This window comes from Gigantopelta aegis, chromosome 13 (genome assembly GCF_016097555.1).
Source record: "Gigantopelta aegis isolate Gae_Host chromosome 13, Gae_host_genome, whole genome shotgun sequence".
Taxonomy (NCBI): domain Eukaryota; kingdom Metazoa; phylum Mollusca; class Gastropoda; order Neomphalida; family Peltospiridae; genus Gigantopelta; species Gigantopelta aegis.
The window spans coordinates 26,546,022-26,567,056 of record NC_054711.1 but is presented as its reverse complement, the minus strand read 5'-3'; the positions used below and the strand labels follow the sequence as shown (position 1 = coordinate 26,567,056).

The 21,035-nt window shown below is 35.3% G+C and overlaps 1 protein-coding gene and 1 long non-coding RNA gene across 5 annotated transcripts in view; one reads left to right on the top strand and one right to left on the bottom strand.

The window, feature by feature from the left end:
• Positions 1–4,785: 4,785 nt before the first annotated feature.
• On the top strand, positions 4,786–9,494 carry LOC121387421. The gene is made up of 2 exons (XR_005959817.1): positions 4,786–5,860; positions 6,225–9,494. It is a non-coding gene; the product is annotated as an uncharacterized LOC121387421 (long non-coding RNA).
• A 2,723-nt stretch (positions 9,495–12,217) lies between these two features.
• LOC121387803 (solute carrier family 15 member 2-like) overlaps positions 12,218–21,035 on the bottom strand; it is a 64,360-nt gene continuing 55,542 nt past the window's right edge. For all 4 annotated transcript variants that reach the window (XM_041519013.1, XM_041519011.1, XM_041519012.1 and 1 more), the window contains 2 exons: positions 13,932–14,039; positions 12,218–12,957 (listed from right to left, as the gene is read on the bottom strand). In XM_041519013.1, coding sequence (XP_041374947.1) covers positions 12,754–12,957; positions 13,932–14,039 — 312 coding nt within the window. In that variant the 3' untranslated portion in view covers positions 12,218–12,753. The remainder of the gene's footprint in view (positions 12,958–13,931; positions 14,040–21,035) is intronic.

Below are 21,035 nucleotides of genomic sequence, written 5' to 3'. Positions count from 1 at the left end.
TACTTGTAACCGCTTCTTCTCTGTATGAAATTAAGTGTGGATATTAACTGGTAGACACTAATTTGCTTCACTTATTACATTTTATTATTTTTTTATTAGCCTGAACCCCAGTAAACATATCGTTTCTTTCCTCCCTTTGTCTTTTTTGTCTTTCTTCTTTCTTTCTATATATACTTTTTCTCTTTTCTTTTTTTTGGAATTTTTTTTTAAAAAGAAAAGAGTCAAATTTTATTACTCTGAAAGTTCCCAAGTGTCTATTTGTAACATTTTACCCAAGTTTGAAGCAACACAAACGTCTTTATACAAAACATGTAGGTTAGAATGATTAAATTTAAGCAACATATTGATTGTCAATGGTGGTCATTTTGAAATGTGATTGTCAACAGTATTGGCCATGTTCCAATATTTGTGGTTTGTATGTAGAATTTGTTATACGAGGGACTAATCTATATATAATATACAGTGTTCTCCAAATTTTTACAAACTAAAAGCTAAACACGTTGACATGCCAATGCTATAGTAAAGTAAAGTAAAGTTGGTTTTGTTTAACAACATAACTAGAGCACATTGATACATTAATAATCAGCTATTGGATGTCAAACATTTGGTAATTTTGACTTTTAGTCTTAGAGAGGAAACCCACATTTTATTAGTAGTAGCAAGGGATGTTTTATATGCACCATCTTACAGACAGGATAGCACATACCACAGCTCTTGATATGCCAGTCGTGTACACTGGCTGGAATGAGAAATACTTGTAGTCCAAACGGCCCACCGACGGGTGTTAAAACCCAGACTGACTGCGCATCAAGTGAGCACGAAACCACTGGGCTACATCTTGCTTTCAATGCTATGGAAAGAAAGACATGTTTTATTTAACGACGCACTCAACATATTTTTAACGGTTATATGGCGTCAAACATGGTTAAGGACCACATAGATATTGAGAGAGGAAACCTGCTGTCGCCACTTCATGGGCTACTCTTTCCAGTTAGCAGCAAGGGATCTTTTATATGGGAAGGAAGGAGTGATTGGTGGGCCACCCCAGGGATGATTTTGAAATGGTATACCTGTGGATCCACAATTCTGTGTGCAGTTTGAGAAGGGATACATCAGCTTTTGTACTGTGGAATAGCCAGGATTTTAGGGGGGGGGGGGGGGGGGAGGAGAGGCACACCCACGCTGTTGTGTAATGGGGCGACAGGCAAATATAAAAGGCAGTGGTGGGGAAGTTTAAGGGGGGGGGGGGGCACCACCCCTATAGCAATGGTACTGTGAACATGGCATGTTTTTATTTGATAGGATGGCCATGCTATCAAGGGCACCAGCCTTGATATATAGAGCTTGGAGAACACTGAATATGTAATATTCAGAATATCAGTCATAAATGTGTATATAATATGGTGTACGTTATAAAACTTATTAATATTTACATATTTGTCAATGTATTCAGAAAGTTATAATGTGTTTTGTTAGTCATGTATTGATGTGTAAGTACTCCAGTGATTAAAGTTACATTGCTATACATGTAGTTATAAGTGCTGTATTTATTTTTACATTTACCTGTTCTATTCCACACATACATGTATAATCTTTGCACAGGTAACCACTGAACCCACTCCAGTGATGAACTAATGTTTTATTTAATGACGCACTCAACACATTTTGACTACTGTTATATGGTGTCAGACATATGGTTACGGACCACACAGTTAATGAGAGAAAGGAAATGTTTTATTTAACGACACACTCAAAGGAACATACCCTAGTTTTTAAACACTTGAGACATATTTTTAACTATTATAGCCGTTTTTGATAACTAAAATCATACTTTACTTAGATTTTATGATTTAGATTATCAATTTTCATATATTCGAAGTGTTTTTGGTCATCCTGGTGTTTTAATATCATAAAATGCATTTTCATATTTTTAAAAATGCACGTGCGTCTGGAGTCGAGTTTTAGTCTAATTTAGAGGGTATTTCACTATTTCAAAGTCAAAGACTCATGTTTGCACTAAATTGTAACTTTATCCAAATGTGTTACAGGTTAGTAGATTAACTAAACTTAATGTTAATTTTCACAGGTTGAAACTAGGGTATGTCCCTTCAACACATTTTGACTACTGTTATATGGTTTCAGACATATGGTTAAGGACCACACAGATATTGAGAGAAGAAACCTGCTTTCACCACTTCATGGGCTACTCTTTTTCGATTAGCAGCAAGGGATCTTTTATATGAACCATCCCACAGACAGGATAGTACATAACATGGCCTTTGATATACCAGTCGTGGTGCACTGGCTGGAACGAGAAATAGCCCACATAAATTTTCAAATGATAACACATAAGTATTAACTCGTTTTGAGATAAGATTAGAAAATTATATGCCAAAAATATCAAACAATGTTGTTAGAAAACCAAGTACTGTACATTTGGTATGTTTAAAAATTCTGAAGGTTGTCAAGAAGCTCTTTAATAAATTTTATGATGTTTAAAAAATATATATTAACATTGTTCTGAATTATGTTTTTATCTTCTTTTTATCTTTTTTTTTTGGATATAATCTTGATTGCAGAAAGCTAGGTTTTATCACATCGAAATGTTTGAGACGGGGAAGAAAAGGAAAGAAATGTTTGTTTATGGACTCTCTCATTTATTTCTTACATTATCCTTAAAAACTGGGTTTGAGAGAAATTTAAATCTTTTCAATCTAAAAGTATTTATACATGTAGCTTGCACCAGTAACGTTTACGTCAGTTTGAGATAATTAAATTTTAATAGTCTGGCTTTGAAGTCACTGCTTTGGAGTAGACAATGAGATGTCTTTAAATCAAATACCTACATATGTGAGATATAGCCCTGGAATACCACAAATTTCACAGTGTTCTCTTGAATATCAGTAAAATACACTGTCTAGCTATACTCACAGGCATAAATAAACCCAATCGGCATTTCACTATTTTCTTATAGAAATATCATATCATATATATTAAGCATGCGGACAAATGACATATTTGTAACAACTGTAAGTAAAAGAGGATGGTGTTCAAACTGGATAACAAATGAGAAAAATGTGTATGAAAAAAAAGAAGAAGTTGTCACCAATATGTCATTTGTCTGCATGATATGATATGACATTTCTATTAAAAATATTTGGTGAAATACCCACTGTGTTAGTTATGGCTATAAGTAAACACAGTTTACACAGTTGTTCCACCATAACGCATACAAAATACAAACATCAATCAACAATTCAAATGGAATGATTTATTATGTATGAGAGTATTATGCAAAAATCAGCAACAAGGCTGGGAACAATATCAGTATAAATTGCTGTGTTAACCCTTTCAATGCCAAAGATTTACAAAAAATAAAATATAACCAATGGCAAGGAGTACAATGTACAACAAAAACAAATTATTATGCACCTTCTACCACTGTTGTACTTTATGGTAAAACAATGTGGTAAATTAAATTACCCAATGTTAACACTTTCACTGCCAAAGATTTATAAAAATAAAAATCAATGGCAAACAGGATATTGTACCACAAACACCAATTGTTATGCATCTTCTACCACAGACAACTATTTTTTAAACGGCACACAGGAGGCTGTACTACACTAAACTTGTTATTGTTATATACCAGGCCCGTAGTGGTGTGTGTGTGTGGGCTGGCCCCCCCCCCCCCCCCCCCTTCATAACCTTTATATCTTGACTGAATGTAAAAGTTGTAGCGAGACTAATGGATCGAGATTAATGGCAACAGTTACAGTAACGGGCAGATAACCTTTGAATCATGCTCCCGGACCACCCAAATAACTTGAGCCTTCGGCGCTTGTTCAAATGGCCCCCCCCCCCCCATCCCCCCAATAATGTCGACCATGCTACGGGCCTGTATACTCCTTCACTAGACCAGAATATATAGTAATAAGATAGCTGTATAAATTACCCAAATTTAATCCTTACACTGTCAAATATTAAAAAAATAAAAATAATAATAATAATAAAAAATAATGGTACACAGGAAATTGTACCAAAATTGGTTATAATTTCAACCACTGAACTAGAGTATTTTATGATATGACAAATTACCCAAAGTTAACCCTTTTAGTGGTAGTCATTAATGATATTACTGAATTATAAATAGTTATGATAGTAATGAGTGTGAAATATTAAAATTACAGTCCCCATATGTTTTAGACAAGTCCCTATTCAGTAGGGTTATTGTTTATTTGAGGGGCCATCTGATACACACACACACATATTTATCATTTAATTTATTATCTTACATTTTCATGCAGTGCAATCAAAGTATGTGATATTTTTTATATCACATACTTTAAGAATTTGATAACTGCAAATTAGATGTAAATTAATTGAGGTCACAGCACTAGGTTTATTTAAGCAAACGTACTTGGGTGACACTCCATAATTGACGTATGCATTCATAGTCATCAAATAAAAATATTTCAATAGCTGAAAGCTCTTCATCGTTCAGAAAACCAAAAATGTTAAGCACCAGTTCATTTTGATGTAAGGACATCCAAAATGACGTCATTTCCATTAAAAAACACACCGCACCACATATTCTTACGTCATTTGAATATCTTGTAACGGCAGACTGGAATTAAAGTTGCATGTACAGTTTGCAAAAACATGTTGTATTAAGTTTGAGATTATATGATAAAGAGATTATTACCCTCGTGTGTTTTGGTATCGTCAATATCATATATTAGCCATAGGTTTGCATAATACTATTTTTATTCCTAATATATATTGATGACACCGAAAAACACTGGTAATAACCTCTATATCTCTATACATGTATACATGTATGTATATCTATATCTATCTATCTATCTATATATATCTATTATATATGCATATATATATATGCATGCCTCCTGCAACCCCTCTAATGTGATACATTTTTTAACTAGCCTAAAACACTAAGCTAATGAACATTATGCTTGACCAATTAATATGTGTATGTAGAATGTGTTTCTAATCATTCTAATGTTTACAGTAGCTCAAACAGGATTTTACTTCAAAATAATTCTGTACAATGGAAAAATATGTGTGTATATATTTGGGAAGTAAAATAGAATTTGAGATGCTATGAAAATGAGACTGATCAGAAGCACACTGAATATAACAAAAAAATCAAAACTTAATTTGTGATTTCAGTTGTTAAGAAAGATACACTAGTTGGACATGTTACAATGGAAGAAACTTTTAATAAATAGATATTTAATTCTCCTCAAAAGTAATAATTATATAAAAGGAGTAAGTGCAGAATTTGTTTTTTTTCCACCATCTAAATTTCAAGCATACTGTGCTGGTTAGCGATTACTGGTTAGTCAAAGGGAAGTCAGTGTAGCTGGCTATCCTGGCCAGAGGTCAAAGGTTAGTGAGTACTGGTTAGTGAGAGGGAAGTCAGTGTAGCTGGCTATCCTGGCCAGAGGTCAAAGGTTAGTGAGTACTGGTTAGTGAGAGGGAAGTCAGTGTAGCTGGCTATCCTGGCCAGAGGTCAAGGGTTAGTGATTACTGGTTAGTGAGAGGGAAGTCAGTGTAGCTGGCTATCCTGGCCAGAGGTCAAGGGTTAGTGATTACTGGTTAGTGAGAGGGAAGTCAGTGTAGCTGGCTATCCTGGCCAGAGGTCAAGGGTTAGTGATTACTGGTTAGTGAGAGGGAAGTCAGTGTAGCTGGCTATCCTGGCCAGAGGTCAAAGGTTAGTGATTACTGGTTAGTGAGAGGGAAGTCAGTGTAGCTGGCTATCCTGGCCAGAGGTCAAAGGTTAGTGAGTACTGGTTAGTGAGAGGGAAGTCAGTGTAGCTGGCTATCCTGGCCAGAGGTCAAAGGTTAGTGGTTACTGGTTAGTGAGAGGGAAGTCAGTGTGCTGGGCACAAACATCAGTTATCTGGCTGGCTATCCTGGCCAGAGGTCAAGGGTTAGTGATTACTTGTTAGTGAGAGGAATATCAATGTGCTGGGCACAAATATCAGTTATCTGGCTGGCCAGAGGTCAAGGGTTAGTGATTACTGGTTAGTGAGTGGGAAGTCGGTGTAGCTGACTATCCTGGCCAGAGGTCAAGGGTTAGTGATTACTGGTTAGTGAGCGGGAAGTCGGTGTAGCTGGCTATTCTGGCCAGAAGTCAAGGGTTAGTGATTACTGGTTAGTGAGAGGGAAGTCAGTGTAGCTGACTATCCTGGCCAGAGTTCAAGGGTTAGTGAAGGAAGTCAGTGTAGCTGGCTATCTTGGCTAGCAGTCAAGGGTTAGTGATTACTGGTTAGTGAGAGGGAAGTCCGTGTAGCTGGCTATCCTGGCTAGCAGTCAAGGGTTAGTGATTACTGGTTATTGAGAGGGAAGTCAGTGTAACTGGCTATCCTGGCTAGAGGTCAAGGGTTAGTGATTACTGATTAGTGAGAGGTAAGTCAGTGTAGCTGGCTATCCTGGCTAGAGGTCAAGGGTTAGTTATTACTGGTTAGTGAGAGGGAAGTCAGTGTAGCTGGCTATCCTGGCTAGAGGTCAAGGGTTAGTTATTACTGGTTAGTGAGAGGGAAGTCAGTGTAGCTGACTATCCTGGCCAGAGTTCAAGGGTTAGTGAAGGAAGTCAGTGTAGCTGGCTATCTTGGCTAGCAGTCAAGGGTTAGTGATTACTGGTTAGTGAGAGGGAAGTCCGTGTAGCTGGCTATCCTGGCTAGCAGTCAAGGGTTAGTGATTACTGGTTATTGAGAGGGAAGTCAGTGTAACTGGCTATCCTGGCTAGAGGTCAAGGGTTAGTGATTACTGATTAGTGAGAGGTAAGTCAGTGTAGCTGGCTATCCTGGCTAGAGGTCAAGGGTTAGTTATTACTGGTTAGTGAGAGGGAAGTCAGTGTAGCTGGCTATCCTGGCTAGAGGTCAAGGGTTAGTTATTACTGGTTAGTGAGAGGGAAGTCAGTGTAGCTGGCTATCCTGGCTAGAGGTCAAGGGTTAGTTATTACTGGTTAGTGAGAGGGAAGTCAGTGTAGCTGGCTATCCTGGCTAGAGGTCAAGGGTTAGTTATTACTGGTTAGTGAGAGGGAAGTCAGTGTAGCTGGCTATCCTGGCTAGAGGTCAAGGGTTAGTTATTACAGGTTAGTGAGAGGGAAGTCAGTGTAGCTGGCTATCCTGGCTAGAGGTCAAGGGTTAGTTATTACTGGTTAGTGAGAGGGAAGTCAGTGTAGCTGGCTATCCTGGCTAGAGGTCAAGGGTTAGTTATTACTGGTTAGTGAGAGGGAAGTCAGTGTAGCTGGCTATCCTGGCTAGAGGTCAAGGGTTAGTTATTACTGGTTAGTGAGAGGGAAGTCGGGGTGTCGGATACAAACATCAGCTATCTGGCTGGCTATCCTGGTTAGAGGTCAAGGGTTAGTGATTACTAGTTAGTGAGACTCACAGGGAAGTAATGAAGTGTTCTTACACCTCTCCATTAAGCCATTAAAACGATCATGAGATATTGGGATATACGAACCATCCACCTATCAGCTGCAAAGCTTGTGGCATAGCAAAATAAAACATATACATATACCATAGATGTACACATATTAGATTACACACACACACAGCATTTACACATATACAGACTCACACATACATTGTACACACGATAATTATAATTATGTCAATAAAATAAATACAAAAATATTGTGCATTACTATACATGCCTCTAAAATAGGCCAATACATGCAACTAATAATGAGCAGTTTTAATTTAACATTTTAAATAGCTCTCAAAATATAATTTATAATTATATTACAATAACAGATAAAGACAAAAAACAACAACAAAAAACCCAAAACAAACCAAAAACCAAACAACCCAAAACCCCACCCCACCCCACCCAAGACCCCCCCCTTCAAAAAAAACAAAAATCCCTGCATATACTTGATATGGACAATGTTTTTATTTTGATTATCATAAACATAAATTTCTGATGTTAAACTATGACATACATGTAACTGAATTGTACATATTTTGTAATGATGTCATTAATTAAGATAATTTCACCAGCATATATACCGAGTAGAAAATTGGTTAAATACTGAATCATTTTAAAGTCAGAAATTGGCAAATTGAAAAACAATATGATCCACCCTAATCGACTGCAATCTCATTTCTAGAAGTACACTAAAACAAAGGAAAAAATAATAACTTTGTTTTCATTGGTCACCATAATCAACCAATGAAAACTGTGGTTTCAGAATAAAACAGATTTCACAAAAATGGCTACATCTACAGTATTGCATGACAAACAAAAGAAGAAAAAAACCCACCACCACCAAAATAATTTTTGCAAAATAAAAACAAATTTAACAATAACATAACAAAATAAAATAATTTTTCTGAAACAAAATTGGAATTCTGTGTTGGAAGATCTGATCTGAGACGGGGGTTACTTGTAAAAACAAGACAAATCATTACATAAACAATACGGTACTTATGTATTCACATAGAGAATAACTACATGTAGGTAATGGTGTAGGATATCTGCTTTATTCTGTGAAGGTAAGAATTGATAATTCCCCCCCCCCCCCACCCCCACCCCCACCCCCGAGGCTTGCCAAGCAGAATTTCTCATTTGGCCCGAATAGGATAAAGCCGATATCCTATGTCATTAACTAGTTATTATGTTTATCCTGCAGACTGTAAAAATTAAGTTATTTCTATTATTTGAGCTACGTTGTATGATGACCTAGAGGTCAAATGAGCGATTTTGTAATGTAGCTATGCGTGTAACGTCACATGAGTGATGACAAAAGTCAAATTCTGCTACTATACGTATATGACTTTGCTTTATGCGTCATCATAATCTGTCAACAGAAAGAGTGGTTCGAAGAATAAATATCCATTTACACGATTTGGAAGAAAAAGAGATGATTTGGCTACAACATGTCATGTACCATATACATGAAGCATAGTTGTAAGATTCCTATTAATGGACATAGATTGTGTGTTTTGACACAAACTCTGTTGTCGTAATGCTGAGTTACACTAACATTCACTGCTAACTCCAAAATTGGTGTATTTTGCATTTTGAAAATGAATTCTTCATATTCATTTATGTCGTGTATGTATATGTATATGTGTGTGTGTGTGCGTGTCTGTGTGTGTATCTGTGTGTGTGTGTGCGTGCATGTGTACGTGCATGTGTGCATGCATGCATGCATGAATGCAAACATACATGTGTGTGTACATCATATATAACAATATTTTGTTCCTGCATAGACAGCCCAGACAGATGATATGTACAGCATGCTTGATCTTTAACTGGACATAGCATGAAAATAAAATATATAGCAATGACAGATCACCTATAGTCTGTCCCATCCTACAAAAATGTTTTTTGTAAATATTTTCAGTTAAGTTTGAGGTAAGAAGAAAAGTAAAAGTGTTTTGGAAATAATAAAAAAACGTAAAATTTTGTGTCCAGTTTGGAAAACAATCGGCTCAGAAATAATAACATAGCATGAAAAAAAGCATTCCCCATGGGACGAACAATAGATCTTCAGCTTGCCTTGATTTAGTTGATGGCAGACCGTTATACGCAGGACTTCTAGAATTTTAATAAAATCCACTAGCCATGGGATCAGTGATTTTTAAGACTGACTAGCCATGATTAAAAATTCACTAGCCCTACTTTAAGTTAATACAATTTTACTGAATAATAGTAATAATCAGATATGTCACCAAGAGAGAGAGAGATATATAGCTTAGACACTAATTTTGGGGGGTGGGGGTTGGGGCAGGATATTCATATTTATAAAATAGACAACTGCAACATTTGACAAAAACATTTCACTAGCCGTCAGGCATGGCAATAGTAGTTATTTACTAGCCCAACACTGAATATCACTAGCCATGGGAGTGGGGCTACCATAATCTAGAAGCCCTGTCAGGCATGGCAATAGTAGTTATTTACTAGCCCAACATTGAATATCACTAGCCATGGGAGTGGGGCTACCATAATCTAGAAGCCCTGTCTGGCATGGCAATAGTAGTTATTTACTAGCCCAACATTGAATATCACTAGCCATGGGAGTGGGGCTACCATAATCTAGAAGCCCTGATATACGGTACTGGAGTCAATGTCACAAAACATTGTAAGTTTCTGTTTGCCACTGGCAGTTATATCGTCATGTGTTCTGCATCTATTTCATTTTAAGATCACAAGAAGATGAAATATGTGTACTTCAAACTATAGTTTCTGTTTGCGACTAGCAGTTATATCGTCATGTGTTCTGCATCTATTTCATTTTAAGGTCACAAGAAGATGAAATATGTGTACTTCAAACTATATTTGTTGTAGGGGCAGGGTGTAACTCGGTGGTAAAATGCATGCCTGATGTGCCGTCGGTTTAGGTTCGATTCCTGCCAGTGGTCCCATTGAACTATTTCTCGTTCCTGCCAGTTTCTGGTATATCAAAGACCATGGTATGTGCTATCATGTCTGTGGGATGATAAACATAAAGGATCCCTTGCTACTAATAGAAAAATATAGCGGATTTCCTCTCAATGACCGTGTTAAAAATGACCATATGTTTGACATCCAACAGCCGATGATTAATAAATGTATGTACTCTAGTGGTGTGGTTAAAACAAAACAAACTTTAATATTTGTTGTAGTATATTAAATAGTAATAAGAATGGTGGTTTAGTCGTAGATTTACGTTTACGTACAAAACTAGGCTTACGATGTTTTGTGAAACTGGGTACTGATCTTGGTATTGTAACATGGTAGAGCAGAAGGTAAACACCATTAATATTATGGACATAGTTCTTACATACACGTTTAAATATATGCTTTTGTACGAACTATCTTTTACAGAGAGGTGACTGTTACATGAAGTCAATTTTCTTGACTGAAATGGTGGTGTAACTATTTATTGGTAAATCATCTTCTGAAAATCAGTCAGCAAAGATACTGGTTTGGTAACATTGAAAATAAAAATAAATAACCCCTCAATAATATATTGGCAAGATTGTAGTAGTCAATACTATACATTACATAACATTATGGATAGTTTCTATTGATAGAACAACAAATAGAGTTAAAAATCTGTATTCTAACATTTCATACACTCATTAATGCCTTGAAACAAAAAGACACTTTCATTTACGTCCTGATTTATATACATTTAAAATTCAATTTATTTGCAACTGTTTAAAATTGGTAGTCTTAATATAAAACAATCAGTCTTGGACTGGCAAACATTGTTAAATTCAACTCTTGATATAAAAAGGTTATATTTATTTATATTTATCAGGTTCAACTGCTTTATTAAGAGGAAAATGTGTTGCTAACATTTAATAACACAAAGCATGTATTCCCCTGCTTTGTATCATAATTAAAATATAATTCCATCAATGAGTTAGTCATTTCAACCTGTAAGCATCAGTCTTGGACTCCTGATTAAAATGGTCAGTTTTTAAAGGTGTTTTTTTTACTGAGATTGTTATTCGTGACTACTGAAATATTTCTTACCTTTTATTTTATGAACTGTATGTACTTCACTCCTTTCAAAGACATATCAAGTTCATATTTGTTTAAATACAGAGTTCATTTTCTGTACTGAGATTGTTAGACGCAACTACTAAACACCTACTACATTTGATGTGATAAAAATGTATGTGATGAGCAAAGATTTCAAGGATGACACTTTTTCTTCTCAGCTTATTTGAATACTGTAAATTATAAAATATTAGCGATCTTAAAATTTAGCGAAATCCAAACAAGTGACCTATTAGCAACATGAAACTTTAGCGAGGTTGTCATATCAGAAACTAAAAAAAGAATAAGCTTAAGTTGTAGAGACAGCTGAAATAATGTTTTTGATGAATCTTGACGTTAAACAGCTTACAGACATCTTAAATTTAGTAGAAAATTGCAGAAAAATGCTAACTACATGTAACTAGTGTTGTTTAGTCATCCTTTTGGTTTAATCAATAGTATGTAACCATTGTTGTGAGTTTAGTTAATCACAGACAAAACAATCGCACAAAAGTTTTTTGGAACAGGCGTTGGTGGCGTGGTGGTTAAGCCATCGGACTACAGGCTGGTAGGTACGGGGTTTGCAGCCCAGTACCGGCTCCAACCCAGAGCGAGTTCTTAAGGGCTCAATGGGTAGATGTAAGGCCACTACACCCTCTTCTCACTAACTGCTAACCACTAACAACTAACCCACTGTACTGGACAGATACATGAGGTGTGTGCCCAGGACAGTGTGCTTGAACATTAATTGGAAATAAGCACGAAAATAAGTTGAAATGAAATGACTTGGAGCAGTCTGTTATACGTCTCTTTAAATTTAGCCTCATGAAGTATTAGTGTCTTGTTTGACCTTGATAAATTTGCTAACATTTTATGATCGCTAACATTTCCCGATTTACAGCATTTCTAAAACATACAGTGAACTCTGTCTAAACTGGATTCAAGGGACCCTGATGAAATGAGCTGGTATACACAGTGTGCCAGATTAAACAGATGTTACCCAAAGTATTGTCACTGAATGGGTCTGTGATCGTGTTGGTTCCCAGACAAACCTGATAAAAATTTCTGCACCTAACCTTGCCTATTTATCTTTCTTATCAAGTCGAACTGCCCCCTCCCTCCCAATATTAATAAAGTCCTGTCTCAGGGCAAGTGTTTGACATACACCACAATCTGAAACCAACTCCTGCCCCTACCCCCGGTTAAAAGTTCCTGCCCTGCGTGCAGCCTAACCCCTGGCTATTTCTCTTTCTCTTTCTGTGTCTTGAGCTGTGCCTTGAGCTGCGTCTCCTCGTTAAGGCTGTCTGATGCGACGAGGTTGTTCATGTCGTTATCACTGCTCGTAACCCGTGGCGTGATGTACTCGTAGCTGAATTTTGCCAGGAATGCAAAGATTATCGTGTCCACCAGCATCAGTACCGCAAACAGAAAGAATTCAGCACTCTGAAATATAGACAAAAATAGCATATTGAAGCATTAACAATTTTAGCATATTGAAGTTGCTTGGAATGTTTAAAAAAGTTGTGTTTTTTTTAAATGAAATAATATATATTTTTTTTTATCATGGGCATCACCAGTCAATAGTAATTTTTGAAAGGGTCAATTTTCATGGAACTACAATTATTAGTACATTTTATTATAGGTGTAACCAGGAATTTTTAAAATTGGTTTTCATAATTAACAAGTACATTTTATCCACCCATCCACCCATTCATCTATATTATTCAGAGTTAATATTTATGACCGAAACCTCTTTGAAATTCTCTCGACAGGTCTGAACTTAAATTACTCTTATTCACAAAAACAACAATGAGATCTTTAGTTAATTACTGACCTGAGATGGAAGAAACTCGCTCTCAGCCACTATGACAACAATGAGATCTTTAGTTAATTACAGACCTGAGATAGAAGAAACTCGCTCTCAGCCACTATGACAACAATGAGATCTTTAGTTAATTATTGACTTTAGACAGGATAAACTCGCTCTTGGCCACTATGACAACAATGAGATCTTTAGTTAATTACAGACCTGAGATGGAAGAAACTCTCTCTCGGCCACTATGACAACAATGAGATCTTTAGTTAATTACAGACCTGAGATGGAAGAATCACTCTCGGCCACTATGACAACAATGAGATCTTTAGTTAATTACAGACCTGAGATAGAACAAACTCGCTCTCCGCCACTATGACAACAATGAGATCTTTAATTAATTACTGACCTGAGATGGAAGAAACTCTCTCTCGGCCACTATGACAACAATGAGATCTTTAGTTAATTACAGACCTGAGATGGAAGAAACTCTCTCTCGGCCACTATGACAACAATGAGATCTTTAGTTAATTACAGACCTGAGATAGAACAAACTAGCTCTCCGCCACTATGACAACAATGAGATCTTTAATTAATTACTGACCTGAGATGGAAGAAACTCGCTCTCGGCTACTATGACAACAATGAGATCTCCAACGGCGGTGGTGGTGAGCCAGGCGGCTTGGACAACAGATTTCAGTCCTTTAGGAGCCTGGAGAAACAGGTTAAATAGGAACAATAATAATAATAAACAGTCTTACAAAGCAGCTATTAAACCCTCCCAACACACACACCCAACAAGCCTCCCTAGATATCTAGATAAACACAGGAACTGTAAATTCTAAAACTTCTGGAATTGTTTAGATTAACCGTTTCGTTATATACAATAATAATAATAATAATAAACAGTCTTACAAAGCAGCTATTAAACCCTCCCAACACACACACCCAACAAGCCTCCCGAGATATCTAGATAAACACAGGAACTGTAAATTCTAAAACTTCTGGAATTGTTTAGATTAACCGTTTCGTTATATACAATAATAATAATAATAATAAACAGTCTTACAAAGCAGCTATTAAACCCTCCCAACACACACACCCAACAAGCCTCCCTAGATATCTAGATAAACACAGGAACTGTAAATTCTAAAACTTCTGGAATTGTTTAGATTATCCGTTTCGTTATATACAATAATAATAATAATAAAGTCTTACAAAGCAGCTATTAAACCCTCCCAACACACACACCCAACAAGCCTCCCTAGATATCTAGATAAACACAGGAACTGTAAATTCTAAAACTTCTGGAATTGTTTAGATTATCCGTTTCGTTATATACAATAATAATAATAATAATAAACAGTCTTACAAAGCAGCTATTAAACCCTCCCAACACACACACCCAACAAGCCTCCCTAGATATCTAGATAAACACAGGAACTGTAAATTCTAAAACTTCTGGAATTGTTTAGATTAACCGTTTCGTTATATACAATAATAATAATAATAATAAACAGTCTTACAAAGCAGCTATTAAACCCTCCCAACACACACACCCAACAAGCCTCCCTAGATATCTAGATAAACACAGGAACTGTAAATTCTAAAACTTCTGGAATTGTTTAGATTATCCGTTTCGTTATATACAATAATAATAATAAACAGTCTTACAAAGCAGCTATTAAACCCTCCCAACACACACACCCAACAAGCCTCCCTAGATATCTAGATAAACACAGGAACTGTAAATTCTAAAACTTCTGGAATTGTTTAGATTATCCGTTTCGTTATATACAATAATAATAATAAACAGTCTTACAAAGCAGCTATTAAACCCTCCCAACACACACACCCAACAAGCCTCCCTAGATATCTAGATAAACACAGGAACTGTAAATTCTAAAACTTCTGGAATTGTTTAGATTATCCGTTTCGTTATATACAATAATAATAATAATAATAAACAGTCTTACAAAGCAGCTATTAAACCCTCCCAACACACACACCCAACAAGCCTCCCTAGATATCTAGATAAACACAGGAACTGTAAATTCTAAAACTTCTGGAACTGTTTAGATTATCCGTTTCGTTATATACAATAATAATAATAAACAGTCTTACAAAGCAGCTATTAAACCCTCCCAACACACACACCCAACAAGCCTCCCTAGATATCTAGATAAACACAGGAACTGTAAATTCTAAAACTTCTGGAATTGTTTTTATCCGTTTCGTTATATACAATAATAATAATAAACAGTCTTACAAAGCAGCTATTAAACCCTCCCAACACACACACCCAACAAGCCTTCCTAGATATCTAGATAAACACAGGAACTGTAAATTCTAAAACTTCTGGAATTGTTTAGATTATCCGTTTCGTTATATACAATAATAATAATAATAATAAACAGTCTTACAAAGCAGCTATTAAACCCTCCCAACACACACACCCAACAAGCCTTCCTAGATATCTAGATAAACACAGGAACTGTAAATTCTAAAACTTCTGGAATTGTTTAGATTATCCGTTTCGTTATATACAATAATAATAATAAACAGTCTTACAAAGCAGCTATTAAACCCTCCCAACACACACACCCAACAAGCCTCCCTAGATATCTAGATAAACACAGGAACTGTAAATTCTAAAACTTCTGGAATTGTTTAGATTATCCGTTTCGTTATATACAATAATAATAATAAACAGTCTTACAAAGCAGCTATTAAACCCTCCCAACACACACACCCAACAAGCCTTCCTAGATATCTAGATAAACACAGGAACTGTAAATTCTAAAACTTCTGGAATTGTTTAGATTATCCGTTTCGTTATATACAATAATAATAATAAACAGTCTTACAAAGCAGCTATTAAACCCTCCCAACACACACACCCAACAAGCCTCCCTAGATATCTAGATAAACACAGGAACTGTAAATTCTAAAACTTCTGGAATTGTTTAGATTATCCGTTTCGTTATATACAATAATAATAATAAACAGTCTTACAAAGCAGCTATTAAACCCTCCCAACACACACACCCAACAAGCCTCCCTAGATATCTAGATAAACACAGGAACTGTAAATTCTAAAACTTCTGGAATTGTTTAGATTATCCGTTTCGTTATATACAATAATAATAATAAACAGTCTTACAAAGCAGCTATTAAACCCTCCCAACACACACACCCAACAAGCCTCCCTAGATATCTAGATAAACACAGGAACTGTAAATTCTAAAACTTCTGGAATTGTTTAGATTATCCGTTTCGTTATATACAATAATAATAATAATAATAAACAGTCTTACAAAGCAGCTATTAAACCCTCCCAACACACACACCCAACAAGCCTCCCTAGATATCTAGATAAACACAGGAACTGTAAATTCTAAAACTTCTGGAATTGTTTAGATTATCCGTTTCGTTATATACAATAATAATAATAATAAACAGTCTTACAAAGCAGCTATTAAACCCTCCCAACACACACACCCAACAAGCCTCCCTAGATATCTAGATAAACACAGGAACTGTAAATTCTAAAACTTCTGGAATTGTTTAGATTATCCGTTTCGTTATATACAATAATAATAATAAACAGTCTTACAAAGCAGCTATTAAACCCTCCCAACACACACACCCAACAAGCCTCCCTAGATATCTAGATAAACACAGGAACTGTAAATTCTAAAACTTCTGGAATTGTTTAGATTATCCGTTTCGTTATATACAATAATAATAATAATAATAAACAGTCTTACAAAGCAGCTATTAAACCCTCCCAACACACACACCCAACAAGCCTCCCTAGATATCTAGATAAACACAGGAACTGTAAATTCTAAAACTTCTGGAATTGTTTAGATTATCCGTTTCGTTATATACAATAATAATAATAATAAACAGTCTTACAAAGCAGCTATTAAACCCTCCCAACACACACACCCAACAAGCCTTCCTAGATATCTAGATAAACACAGGAACTGTAAATTCTAAAACTTCTGGAATTGTTTAGATTATCCGTTTCGTTATATACAATAATAATAATAAACAGTCTTACAAAGCAGCTATTAAACCCTCCCAACACACACACCCAACAAGCCTTCCTAGATATCTAGATAAACACAGGAACTGTAAATTCTAAAACTTCTGGAATTGTTTAGATTATCCGTTTCGTTATATACAATAATAATAATAAACAGTCTTACAAAGCAGCTATTAAACCCTCCCAACACACACACCCAACAAGCCTCCCTAGATATCTAGATAAACACAGGAACTGTAAATTCTAAAACTTCTGGAATTGTTTAGATTATCCGTTTCGTTATATACAATAATAATAATAAACAGTCTTACAAAGCAGCTATTAAACCCTCCCAACACACACACCCAACAAGCCTCCCTAGATATCTAGATAAACACAGGAACTGTAAATTCTAAAACTTCTGGAATTGTTTAGATTATCCGTTTCGTTATATACAATAATAATAATAATAATAAACAGTCTTACAAAGCAGCTATTAAACCATCCCCAACACACACACCCAACAAGCCTTCTTAGATATCTAGATAAACACAGGAACTGTAAATTCTAAAACTTCTGGAATTGTTTAGATTATCCGTTTCGTTATATACAATAATAATAATAAACAGTCTTACAAAGCAGCTATTAAACCCTCCCAACACACACACCCAACAAGCCTTCCTAGATATCTAGATAAACACAGGAACTGTAAATTCTAAAACTTCTGGAATTGTTTAGATTATCCGTTTCGTTATATACAATAATAATAATAAACACTCTTATAAAGCAGCTATTAAACCCTCCCAACACACACACCCAACAAGCCTCCCTAGATATCTAGATAAACACAGGAACTGTAAATTCTAAAACTTCTGGAATTGTTTAGATTATCCGTTTCGTTATATACAATAATAATAATAATAATAAACAGTCTTACAAAGCAGCTATTAAACCCTCCCAACACACACACCCAACAAGCCTCCCTAGATATCTAGATAAACACAGGAACTGTAAATTCTAAAACTTCTGGAATTGTTTAGATTATCCGTTTCGTTATATACAATAATAATAATAATAATAAACAGTCTTACAAAGCAGCTATTAAACCCTCCCAACACACACACCCAACAAGCCTTCCTAGATATCTAGATAAACACAGGAACTGTAAATTCTAAAACTTCTGGAATTGTTTAGATTATCCGTTTCGTTATATACAATAATAATAATAAACAGTCTTACAAAGCAGCTATTAAACCCTCCCAACACACACACCCAACAAGCCTCCCTAGATATCTAGATAAACACAGGAACCGTAAATTCTAAAACTTTTGGAATTGTTTAGATTACCCATTTCTGTATATCTGAAGTGTTTCTGGTCATTCTGGTATTTATAACATCACAAAATGCATTTTTAATATTTCTAGAAACACATATAGCTCTGAGAAGTAATGCTTAAAGGAGACTAGTTCTATTTTTAAAAGGGTATTTCCCTATTTCAAATTCATAGATTTTTCTTTCACCCCAATGTAATTTTATCTAAATGTGTTACAAGTTTGTAGCAGGAAGGAAGGAATTGTTTTATTTAACGACGCACTCAACACATTTTATTTACGGTTATATGGCATCAGACATATGGTTAAGGACAACACAGATATTGAGAGAGGAAACCCGCTGTCTTTTCGATTAGCAGCAAGGGATCTTTTATGTGCACCATCCCACAGACAGACTAGTACATACATGTACCATGGCCTTTGTTACACTAGTTGTAGTGCACTGGCTGGAATGAGAAACAGCCCAATGGGCCCACTGACAGGGATCGATCACAAACCAACTGCACATAAAGCGAGCGCTTTACCAATTGGCTACGCCTCGCCCCAAGTTTACAGATTAACCTATTGTCTATTTTCATGGGTTTGTAACTCTAAAATAGATGTTTAATCAATAAATGTGAGAAGAGCTTAAAGAAACAATCTGCATGAAACAATAGTGAGAACAATAAAACACACGTGATAATAAAGGGGCATATTTCACCCGACCCAAAAATTCAAATTATGGTAGCAGCTCTAAAACTAGATTTTGCCTTTAATAATTTCATACATGTAAAAAAAAAAAAAATCATTTTACGTTACTATAAACATTAGGAATACCAGAAACACATGATGTACCCGCATTAATATTCTAAGCAAGAAAATATCATTAATATCCAGGTTTTTTCATTAAAAGCCTTGTTAGCCAGGGGCATGTTTAAATGTCTGTAGAGTCAGGAATGTCCTTTTAAAGGGACATTCCTGAGTTTGCTGCAATTTTTAAGATGTTATCGACTAACAGAGACTTTTTAACGAATGTAATTACATATCAAATATATTTTTCTGCATAAAATATTAGTAACTGTATATTATTTGTGTTTCTGATTGTCCTAATATTTGTACTACCGTAGGTCAAATTTCATTTTATTTCCTAAACAATTTTTTTGGTATGGACGAAATTATTTGAAGACATAACCCAGTTTGGGCTTCTTACAAATATTAAGACGACCAGAAACACATTGAATATACAGACACTGATCTTCTAAACAAGAAAATATATTTAATATGTAAGTTTAATCGTAGAACTAATTTTTGTTCGGAAACATCTTACAATGCAGCAAACTCGGGAATGTCCCTTTAAGAGTCATGACTATCATTTCTTAATAAAGTATAATGATGAAGAAACACTTTAAAATATACATCTAGGTGCAGTATAATATGTTCATTAAAATTATACTGATGAAATATACACAGAGGTTGAAATTTAATTTTGTTACCACTATCCCAAAGGAATAGTGAATTTAAAAAAACACTATTCCGTCTAAAAATGTACTATCCCTTCAATTATTAATGTACCACTAGTTTTCCGGACTGTGCTACGCCGCCCTGTACAACATTGCATAATGAAAAATTGTCTATGCATTACTGCGTACTAGCTGGAATTACAAACGAACTCACTCTAAACATTAGTCTCGATCAAAAAGACGTTTATTTTGTACCAGTAAGTGCATGAGAAAGGTCTTAGTAGCGTGAGGATTTGTTCTGCAAAAAAATGTAGCTGAAGAAAAAGCATAAGCGGAATAGTCGCAGGCAATTTTCGGTATTCCGTGCTTTATTTTCACTTTCATTACGGAATATTGGAAGAATTGTTTTACTATTCTGTTTCGAAATTTACTATTTGTGGAATCGCGGATTAGCGTAAAATTCGACCCCTGGTATAAAATTGTATTTTCATCCGACACCAACACTAAAGTGCCTATAGAAGGCAAAGGGTTAATCAGAGAAGTATGGTAAATTAGTTAATCTAAATTTCAAACAAATTTCTTGGTTATGAAAAAACGATTGTTAATCAAAGTCAGCTAGGTATAATCTAGACAATTTTTAAGGTTCCCTTTTTGGTGAATTGGGAAAAACATAACGTTTCAAATAGAAAAAAGGAGATTCTCAAGAATATAACCAATACCAATACATTGATACCAATACCAATACACAGTTTTATATATCTTCATCAAATACATGTACTTGTCAAAGTTCTAAAGCATTAAAAATATACAAAAACTATTGTTTTATTTATTGTACTTATACTCATTTAATGTTAAATTTTAACATTAAATGAGTATAAGTACATGTTTCTCAGTGTCTCTTTCAC